Here is an 11739-nt window from a genome sequence, read left to right on the forward strand (position 1 = left end):
TTCATCAATTTGTTCAATTTAATGTTGATACAAGGTTTTAAGTGATTGAAAAATCATAGAAATTAATTTCAACTGACTCACTGTGAAACAATTATGGTTAAAATAAACTGTCAGAACAATGATTCAATTTCATTGAACAGAAACTGACATTTTTCATGATCTTAGACTTTATGTAGGGGCAACATTAGTTTATTTTGTCAGTAAATCTATAAAAGTTTAGGATACTTAAAAAAGGTACACTTGTATTATACTTAGAGCTGAGAAATAATGCCTTTTTAAATGCCCACATTATTAAAATAGTATGAAAGAGAATGAATTGGAGGAAAAGAAGTAAAAACACTGAATATTGACAAGTCTTTTTAGTATATGTGTGGATGTGAATAGATAAGAAAATACTCAGTGAATTAAGCAAGATGCAGCATGATACCATTGGTGTAATTTGATAAAACCATATAAGAGTTACAATATAATGTGCATGGACATAAATGTGTATGTTAAAGTATACAAATGAAATGAAAGGAAATGCCAAACTTATGAGAAGTGGGGAGGAGCACTGGGAGTTAAGGAGAAATTTACTTCTATGTGTGAATTTTGTTTCCTTAAAAAAGTAGCTAGAAGTAAATATGACAAAATGTTTTACATGTCAATTCTGGATAGTAGAAATATAAGTTTTGTTATTGTTATGTTATTCTTTGTAGTTTTTTTAAACATTCAGTTTCTCATTAAAATATTGAGGAGGGAATAGAAGCTGTAGAATAGGGCTAGAAGATTGGATTGATATGGTTGATTAGTCAAAAGTATTTGCTGATTCCATACAGATTGATTGGTAAAGAGACAAGTAAAACTGTCTTCATTAACTGCTAAAATTATTGTTGAGAACATTCTAGGAGTTAATAAATGAATTGATCAAGGCTGAAGAATACAGTTCTGTACACAAATATTAATTGCATGTCTATAAGCTAGCATCAAACAATGCAAAAACGAAGTTATAAAAATGAAATAATCTATGCAAAACACTAAAACTTCTATGGAGAGGATTTACCAGTTGTCAAAATTATCCACAAATTTTATCCTTTGATGCAGAAATCCCACTTGTAAGAATATGCTTTCAAGATAAACCTTTCCAAAATGAAAATACAGATGCACAATGTCATTGTAATTGGAAAATACTGGAATATAGGAAAGTAAGTAATTGCAGAAACATAGGAAAGTAATTGAGGGGACATACACATGATGGAGTATTATGCAGTTGTTAAAAAAGAACATAGAAATTCCTCATGAATTTTTTTCCTCTTTTTGGTTCCAGGGACACTTAATCACTGAACCACATCCTGGGCCAGTTTGTATTATTTTTATTTTGAGACACTCTTGCAAAGTTGCTGATGCTGGCTTTGAACTTATGATCCTCCTGTCTCATCCTCCCAAGTTGCTGAGATTACAGGCATGCATACCCAGACTACTCCTCATGGTTTGAAACAGAGTGATTGACAGGAGTTATTGTTATCTGGAAAAGGCAAAGTGCAAGGAGAATATACAGTGTGCTGTCTTTTGTGTAATAAAAAAGGGAAATAAAGATGTAAACACATTTCTGTTGATAATTATAAAAATAAGCACAGGAAGGATAACCAAGAAAACCACAAATTTGATGACCTACAAGGGGTAGAGATGTGAGAAATGGAATAGAAGGGATAGAGTAGGGAGTTACACTTTGCCGGGTATGCCTTTTTGATTAGTTCTGACTTTTAAAATCATATTAATGTTCTTCATTTATGAGAGCAATTGAACCGAATTGTATGTCAGGTGAATATCACAACTACATTGAAGTGGAACAAAGAATAAGTCCAAGTAATATAAACACAGAATTTGACCATGTCCGCTCAGACTTGGGCAAGGAGTTGCCAGGGAAAGGGGAGAATAGCACAGAGATTCCAAGTTCTTTTTAGTAGGTTTGTTTTTAGTGGTGGAAAATGTGAAGCAATTTTAAAACTATCTTATATGTGTTATAACACTGAGAAAATGTGTAAATATTTTATTGCTGACAGCCAGGGTTCATCTCAATGTGGAAGAAAGAAGGTACAAATATATAATGGAAGAAGTTGAGAAGTAACCATATGGGGATGAATTTAGAATGAAGACATAGATGTGCATCCATGATTTCTCAAATATGCATATGCATGAATATGTGTACATGTATATGCATGTGTGTATATGTATGCATATACATGTTAGTAATATATACATTTATATACATACATACATATACATACATATATACTCCTTCCACTGAGAATTCCCAGTACTAATAAGCACACAGTATAAAAATCTTGGTCTCTAAAAAGAGAAAGAAATCATGGTTCCATAGACAATGGCCGATTTTAGTGTTGGAGGCATAAAGGTATGAGATGACCCTTCTATACCCCATTAAGTCAGGAAGTAAGGAAGTGGTAGGAAGTAAGGATGGTAGCATGTCCAAAGGACATTGGAGCCAGCCCAAAGGAGCTTCTACTGGTCAAATCTAGGAAAATTTGGGCATCAAATAAGTAGGGACAGAAGTGAATTATGAATGAATCTATCTATCTATCTATCTATCTATCAATTAATCACCCATCTATCCACACATATAGGAGATGTAGGTATATTTAAATATTTATTATGAGGAGTTGACTGACACAATTATGAAGACTGAGAAATCTTACCATCTATTATTTGAAAACTAGAGTTGCAGAAAATCTAGGTGTATAATTCAGTCATAATCTGAGGGTCTAAGCAATAAGGGAGTGAATGAACGTAAGTCCCAGTCTAAGGGCAAGAAAAGATGAGATAAGGTATCCCAGTTTAAACAGTGAGGTGAAAAAATAAGAAACAAATTATTTCTTCTTTCATCTTTTGTGATAAATCCACTGTAACACTCCAGTCTTCCTAAGATTCCAAATCCCTTTCTCCTCATTAAACCAAGGGAGGTTGAGAATTTCCAATTAGGTTATGGTGAGCCATCATTTGGTCCATGTTTCAGCCAACCAAGGAAGCAGTTAGAACCCTTTATAACTCTCGGAGTTGCAATATTTAATGTAGAATCTCTGCTAAATGAGCTCATATCAATAAATTTAGCCTGATACAACTTTTTTTTTTAATTTTTAATATTTATTTTTTATTTTTCGGCGGACACAACATCTTTGTTTTGTATGTGGTCCTGAGGATCGAACCCGGGCCGCACGTATGCCAGGCGAGCACGCTACTGCTTGAGCCACATCCCCAGCCCCAGCCTGATACAACTTTAAGTTTTTGTCCACCATTATCTCACACCATCAGTTTTCATCTCCATGTATGTTTCCTGAATTTCTGTCTGCATGAATGATAAAACTTAAGTCTTTTGGAGTGTAGTGCATCTCCTCATGGTCACTCCATGCTTTACCATTAGGTGAATCCTACCTGCTGGGATTTGAGTCTCACTATAGGTCTAGAAGCAAGGAGGAGTGTTTGAGGTGGGCCTGAGGAAAATCAGCATTTCCTCACATGACAACTGTTGGTATGGGAGGGCATTACAGTTTGTTCAGGCAGTGAAGGGCTAATATGATACTAGTGTGGGTGGAGAGGCTCATATTGCTAGGGGTGATAATGTTGTTGTTATTGGAGATGGAGAAGTCAATTATTCTAGGGGTAGGAAGACCTCTTCCACTGGCAAAGAAAGCTAATCATAATTTAGGGGCTCAGTGTCCCACATTTTATCTGGATCTTCCCACATATCTCCATCTCAACACAAAATGTTATTCTTTCCCAATCAGTGTGTCCTCACTTTAATAGAGACATACACTGAACGTCTGTGAGTTAAACTTGCATTGTAATTCAGCCAGTTTCGGGAAGAGATTTTGTGTTTGATTTTCAGTAATTTCAGCCCTGCAGCTAAATAAGGACATTAGGGAGATAAGGAAACACAAGTCTCTTTAAAGGAACACATAGAAGATGTTAGGGCATTTATGTGGTGCTTAAGCTGGGAATTCATATCTCTGAGCTCATCCTTATCTTGTACCTTTTTGTCTAACAACATTAGAAGCAACTAGCTGAATCATTATATTCATCAGTTCAAAAGTATTATATATAAACTCACTCAGGTCCTTGCTTCTTATAAGTGGTTGATTAGGAGTTAGTGTCAGATTACCATGGACTATCAATAGTGCTCTCTTTACCACTGGAAACAGTCATTAGTATCTTTAAATTTAATCAGAATAGAGAGCCAATTCCAGAAATCCCAGAACCAATTCATAAAGCTAATCCTTAGAATTCTGTTCCTCTAGACCCACACTCTTTTGAAAAAATATTTTATTTTTTTTTGTAGTAGTAGATGGACAGCATGCCTTTTTAAATATTTAATTGATTTTATTTTTTACATACATGGCAGTGGAATTCATTACAATTCTTATTACACACATGGAGCACAGTTTTTCATATCTCTGTTTGTATATTTTTATGTGGTGCTAAGGATTGAACCCAGGGCCTCACACATGCTAGGCAAGTGCTCTGCCCCTAGTCCCACACTCTTGCTATCAAAATCTGTATTATGATTCTTCAGAGAAGCAGAACCAAAAAAATTATATAAAATGAGAAATCATCTCACATTGATATCTACAAATCAGAGATCCATGAAAGTTACTGGTGTAATTTGGTCCAAGTTTAAAGACCTGAGAAACAGGGTGGCTAATGGACATATCCCAGTCTGAGGGCAGGAAAAGATAAGATGCAATGTCCCAACTCAGATAGTGAGGCAGAAAAGAGGGCACATTCTTCATTCTTGTATCTTTTGTTCAAGTCAAGCCCTCAACCAATTGGTTTACACTCACTTACACTGGGAAAGACCATCTACTATACTGAGTCCAAAGATTCAAGTGTTAATCTTGGGTCTAGAAACACCTTCACAGATATACCCAGAAATAATGTTTAATCTGGGCACTGTATAGCCCAGTCAAGTTGACACATAAAATTAACCATCAGAAAGTACAAACTATTGAAAAAAATTGATACAGATGCATCCAAATCAATAATGAAGAGATAAATCAATGAATAAACAATTGAGAGGGAATGGAGGATTTTGCTTTCAGTAATATGCTGAATGGCAACTGCAGTAGTAAAGATTGGCCCAGGTAAAAATTGTCAATTTTGGGGAAAATTTTAATGAGAAGTAGAATATTAGCATGGTTTTAAAATGTCTATCCATAGATTGCTTATTTGCCGCAGTCTGGCTGGGCACAATCAGGAGCCACTTGTCAAAAGAAACTAACTTTATTTTTAGAACCACACACGCCAAACAAAACAGCCTCTCAGGAAAAACCCTCAGAGCCTCAACTGCCACCACCGGCTTTCCACAAGCCTCTCTCTCCCACAATCCTCCTGCTCTTGAGGCCGATTGGCTGGGTCACGTGGGCAGAGCCAAAAAAGTCCCCCAATGAGCAGCTCCGTGGTCTGAAAGGGCAGGGAAACAGCCCAATGAGCATCACCGCAGAGGAGCCAATCAGCTAGATGTTGCTGGGGCCGCTGTGAGCCAATCATCAGCCAGCAGCTGGAAGTTTGCTGGCAGCTGGAAGTTTGCTGGGGCCCCTTCGGCTGTGGCTCTCAACATCTCCCCCTCTCTGTTTAAACAACAAGCATGTGGCTTAGGGACCGTGCCTGTTAGGCAGTCCAATTCAACATATGGTCCTTACCCGTCATCGGATGAACTGACCTCTAGGCGTTAGCCTCCTGTCTTAGGTTGGTACCACTGCAATTGGATCATACCCGTCACTGACTACCGGTCCAGCATACAGCCATACTTGTGGATAGGCCTTTGCACCTGTGGGGGGGTGAGGTTCTTTGCCTCACCTCTGTTGGCCCCCAAATTTTAGACCATCACTAGTAGAGGAGGATGCAAAATGCCATGACATTAAGCCAATTGAGGGCTCCTTTGAAAAATTGTACCACCGGTGACACCATCAGCAAAAATACTCCAGCAGTACCACAATTCGCTGTACCAACAGATAGTTCACAATGCATACAGGTGAGCTCACAATGTGTCCAGGCAAGTTCTGCAAGCAGTTCAGTGATGGCTATTGTAGAAGCTGTAGATTGGTTTTATCTTTGACTTCACCAGCACTGGGATGAAGATAGGAATTCTGGCAATAATGGCTAAAGAAAAAATTATGTAACATTCCAGAAGGCACTAAAAGAAAACAATTTTCTTAACAATTTACATTGTCTTCACCAGCACTGGGATGAAGATAGGAATTCTGGCAATAATGGCTAAAGAAAAAATTATGTAACATTACAGAAGGCACTAGATAAATACTAGCTATTACTTATTATAAGATATATACAAAATATTTCCCTCAGTATCTGATTTGATCCCTTCCCTCATTTAATATTTATACTCTTTAAGATTACAGAACAATAAAACCTTATACTTATTGCTCCCTATTCTGAGCCAGACAGTGTTCTAAGAGCCTTACATATATTAACTTATTTAATCCTCAAAAAAAAATCCTGTGAGGTAGGTAGTATTATCATTCTTAATTCACAGATGAGGAAACTGAGGCACAGAGAAATAAGTAAATTGTTCAAGATTACAAAAATAATGAAGTGATGGAACAAGGATTTAAAACCCAGGCAGTCTGACTGCAGAGCCCAGGATTCATTGCAGCATTCATTTCCTACAAGTGAATTTTAAGATTTTTGAATGTTCATGCTAAGCCATTTACATTTCTAGTAAAGAAAGCAGATAAGTCCATGTCCACACCATGGTAAATAGTTGTTCAAAGAACAGAATGAATGGCCTTGAAATTTTGCCAGATGGAATGAACCATCATGAAATCAACAAGAACAAATGTATTGGATTAAAAAAGGTGTTTGTTTTCACTATGTGGACATGGTACTCCATAAATAGCCACTGAAATGAACATCCTCTCAAATATACCACCCAGAGAAGTCATGGTTTTGACATGTTTTGGCACAATAAATATATTAGCCAAGCAACAGTCAATGAAGGGACAACCATGTAAATTTAGCATAATAAGAAATGTAAATCGTATGCAACATTAATAATAATCTTAACTGTTTTTTGATGGCAGTCTTGAATGGGTATTCTGCTTTGTTAGAATTATTCACTGGCAAGACAATTATCCCAAAGTAATAAGTCAGCATCAAACTTAGAATTAAGTATTTGGTCTTTTAATTATATGACATTTTAGTTTGTTTAAGCACTCTGTATTTTCTAATGTTTTAAATTAACTGGTCAAAACCTGCATTCAAAATATTTTGCCAGTGTATTAGCCACCTCAGACTAAAAATGAATTTTAAAATGGCTTTAAACAAGTTATGAAAGGCACAAACAAGTTCTCATCTTAATAGGATGAGAATGAAAGGAATAATATTCATGTAGTTGGAGTTTTAAATAATCGATTGAAAATGTCAGCAATACCTGAGAATGGCACTGATACAAGAAAAGCATGCCCAAATAGCTTTAATACCCATAATTAACAATGGGTAAACCTGAAAAATATTTTAAATGCATGTTAACAGAATGATATTAATGCTTTGTAAATAAACATTAATAGTGGAGAACAGTATTTGAGAGTGGTTAAACATATTTGGTGTGGAGGGAATAGGGACCAGGTAAAAGATTAATTAGAACCAAGTATATAATATAGTCAAGGCCCATGATAACTTTGAAAATGTAATTTTATTAATGCACTTTAGGATAAGTGCCATTCTTATTCTACCTTTTTTGAATAAATATTGCTGATTATAAATAATCACAGCAGAATTTTCATCAGACAACTGTGTGGTGGGATTGTTTCATTTATATCACACAGCAAATGAGTATAAACAACACTGAGCAACAATATTTCCTTCTAAATTTTCTTTAAGGCAGATCTGTTTAGCATTGTGTATGTTACATGGTACAGTGCAGTTTTAGCAAATTTAACTGTTTAAGTTTTTCAGTGACAATATTACACACGGTCAGGAGCAGGCAACAAAATCTCTTCTAGTTCTTCTACCTTGCCACTGTCTTAAGAAAACACAAATTTTTCATATATATATGTATTTATATTTATATATTACTGTATCAAAACACATTTTAACAGACTTCACAGCTCATTTAAAGCTTAAGTTTACAGTCTTTCAGTTGAAAGATTTCTATATGGAATGTTCTCATAGAATGAATTTCTCAATGGGATTTCAGGGTTCTATGTCAGAAATGCAGAAGTTCTTCACTGCAATGCTGGACATTTTACCTAGGTTCATTCACATTTTTCTTTCAAGGGTTTCCTAATTTTACTTTTGTATCTTCATTTTTGTTTTCTTGATTTATTTCCTTTAATATATTCTCAGGTAAGGCAGGTTGATATCTATATAAATAACCATATGGACGAAGATGATAAACGAGGTATTCTAATTCATACATAGTTGTAGAATCAACATAGTGAAAAGAAATTGCCAGATCAGAACAGCAACCAGGACCCTCTACAGGAGGATAGTAGTTATAATTCCAGTACCAAAAGGTTTTGGGTAGATAACCTTTGATTAAGTGGTGTTCTGGTACAAAGGGATGAAAAGTTTCTTTTCCAGTGGTATCTCTGGAATCTCCAGCTTCTACGTTTATGATTTCCATGCATTTTCCCAGGGCTAAGTCTTCAATGGAGGAACTATGTGTACATTTCTCTGTTTTAAATGCATCAACAAATCTCTTCAAGGCTTCTTTGCTTAGTACGTATCCTGCTCCCCCACTCATGTAACCCTGCTTTACATAGGGCTTAAATCTTCTCCCAAAGTAAATAGGTTCTTTAGGGTCATAATTTGAAAGCAGCCATCTCAAATTGTCTAGTATGACATATGTATCATCATCTGCTTTCAGAAACCAATCAGCATCTTCTAAATAATGGTCATGAACATACTGAAAAGCTTTAATTGTTTTCCAATAGAGTTGATCTCTGCCTTCTTTGGTTTTTAATCCCACAGTAGGAAAGTCTTTATTTTCTTCTGAACTCATAAACAACACTTTATTACAACGTTGAGCCCATGTAGCTTTGACATGTTTGGCCTTTTTCTCTAGATTCTGAGGGCCTGTCATAACCCAACAAAGAATTTTAACTTTCTGAAAGAGGTTTTCAGCGATGTCTGTGTTCTCATCTTTATGTTGGCTAGAATCTGCATTGAAGTTCATTTGTCCTTGCAGATGATTCTGTCCATTATCATCAGAATGCCTAGCATGAGGATCATTATGAAGAATATTGGGCTGTGTGTCACCCTGTTCTCCCAACAAAATACTAAATAGCTGAGAGCATAAAAAAAAACCTATTACTGATCCACAGAGGAAAATTAAAAAATTCAACCAAGATTTAGAGGCCATTTCCCGAAAGTGTATTTCTGACATCAGCAGTCGACCCCCTCTCCGCCCCTCAGCACTTATTAAAGGAAAACTGTAAATTTGCAGTAGAAAAAAATCAGTCAGCACTTGACTGGGTGATCACAATTAACACTCTCAATGAAAGGCAAGTAGATATTAACATGATAGTCTGAATAGAGCATCATGCTACTTATGTATTATTTTAACCAGAAATGCATATTCTGAGTCTTATCCTGAAGAATTAGTAGGCAAACCCAAACTAGAAAAATTCTATTTTACAATTCTATTCTTCAGAAATGTCAATCTCATAATAGTCGAGAAAAGTCTGAGGAGCTGTTCCAGTTTAAGGAAGACTAAAAAAAGGATGATCACCCTTCCTTCCTTCCTTCCTTCCTCCCCCCCCTCTCTTTCTTTCTTCCTTCCTTTCTTTCTTTCTTCTGATCTGTCTTTCTGGAAGGGATGATAGATGATAAAGTAAATGGGGCCAAATGTTAATAACAGGTGAATTTGATTAAAGTGTATATGTGTATTTTTGTACTAATCTTGCTACTTTTCTGAAAGTTTAAAAATACTTTCAAATAAAAAGTATAAAATATTTAATTTACAATACCATCAAAGATAATCAGGTATCTTGAATATATTTAACAAAATATGTGCAAGACCCATGCAAACACTGATGAGAGAAATTAATGAAGACTAAAATAAATAGAGGAATCATGACAACTCTTCCCAAATTGATCAGCAGATTTATTGGTATCCCAATTAAAAATACCAACATAATTTTTTGTCAGAAATTAACAAATTGATTACAAAACTTATACTGAATAATAAAGGACCTAGAAGGGTAAAAACCTTTCAAAAACAAAACCAAAGTTGGATAACTCATACTACTTGACTTCAAGTCTATTATAAAGCGAGAGGAATCAAAACACTGTGGTATTAGCAAAAAAGACAAGAAAATACTTTGATGGGATAGAATAGATCCCAGAAACACACCAAAGTCCGTGCATAAATTCAGTTGATTTTTGACAAGGAAGCCAAGACAAAGGATCAACATTTAACAGATTATGCTGGAACAACTAGGTAAACGTAGAAAAAAAATGAACCTCAACCCCTATGTCACACTATGCACAGAAGTTAATTCAAGATGGCTCGTAGACCCAAATGTAAAAGTTAAAACATCTAGAATAAAATATAGAAGAATATATTCATGGCCTTGGAGTAGGGAGAGATTTCATAAAGATGACATAAAAGCCCTATTTATAAACTTAATTATTAAGTAAAAGTTTAAATATTGGTAAATTAAAATAAAAACTGTGTTCATTGGAAGAAGGTAGATTTCAAATATGTCAGTATTTAAATACAAAAGGACCAAATGTTTCATTCAAAAGACAAAGATTATTGGTCTATATTTTCAAAAATCAACTATAAAAATAATAAAAATCCAACTATACACTCTTTAAAACACATCTAAAACATAAAGATATAGAAATTTGAAAATAAAAGGAAAGAAAAAGGTAGTGAAATAAAGGAAATACTAAACAAGAGAAAGCTAGTTTAGTTATATTAACTTTTGGCAAAATTGGGCTTAATGCAAAAGCATTACTAGAGATAAGATGGGTTCCTTATCCTTAATGATCAAATGTTCTATTCACCAAAAATATTTGTAAGTACATATTAACTTAGTAACAGAATACCTGAGTCAAAAATGGTACAATAAAAGGGAAATTCAGGGACTGGGATTGTGGCTCAGTGGCAGAGCACTCGCCTAGCACATGCGAGGCCCTGGGTTCGATCCTCAGCATCACATAAAAATAAATAAATGAAGATGTTGTGTCCAACTAAAAAATAAATATTAAAAAGGAAGTTCTTTAATTCATAATTATATTTTGAGATCAAGTCCACCTCTGGAATTAATATTTTTTTGTACTGGGGATTGAACCTAGGGACCATCTACAACTGAGCTACATCTCCAGCCTTTTTATTTTTATTTTGAGAGAGGGTCTAGCTAAATTGCGGAGACTGGCTTCAAACTTGCAATCCTCCTGCCTCAGACTCCCCAGTAGCTGAGATCACAGGTGTGTACCACCACCACTGGCTTTTTATTTTAATGAGTTTCAAATATGTGCCAAAAGTGGACAAATAACATTATGAAAGTCCATGTAGTTATCATTCAACTTGAATGATGATGAACTTATAGCCAATCTTATTTCTTCTATATTTCTATCCACTTGTCTCATATTGTTATTATGGTTGTTGTTTTTATTCACAATTTACGGATTTATTTGAAGGGGCACATCTTAGTAGCAAGTGACTAAATCAAGAAATAGAACTTTTCCAGCTAACCAGAAGCCCCTCCATGTATTTTA

General features: G+C 35.2%; 1 protein-coding gene across 1 annotated transcript; it reads right to left on the bottom strand.

The window, feature by feature from the left end:
- Positions 1-8167: 8167 nt before the first annotated feature.
- LOC124097546 (glycoprotein-N-acetylgalactosamine 3-beta-galactosyltransferase 1-like) lies at positions 8168-9397 on the bottom strand. Its single transcript, XM_046452054.2, has one exon. It carries the CDS (start codon positions 9395-9397, stop codon positions 8282-8284), a length of 1116 nt encoding a protein of 371 aa, XP_046308010.1. The 3' UTR covers positions 8168-8281.
- Between the last annotated feature and the right edge of the window lie 2342 nt (positions 9398-11739).

The sequence above is a fragment of the Marmota monax genome, unplaced genomic scaffold (assembly GCF_021218885.2).
Source record: "Marmota monax isolate L192 unplaced genomic scaffold, Marmota_monax_Labrador192_F-V1.1 WCK01_AAM20220418_F8-fsc00142, whole genome shotgun sequence".
Classification (NCBI taxonomy): domain Eukaryota; kingdom Metazoa; phylum Chordata; class Mammalia; order Rodentia; family Sciuridae; genus Marmota; species Marmota monax.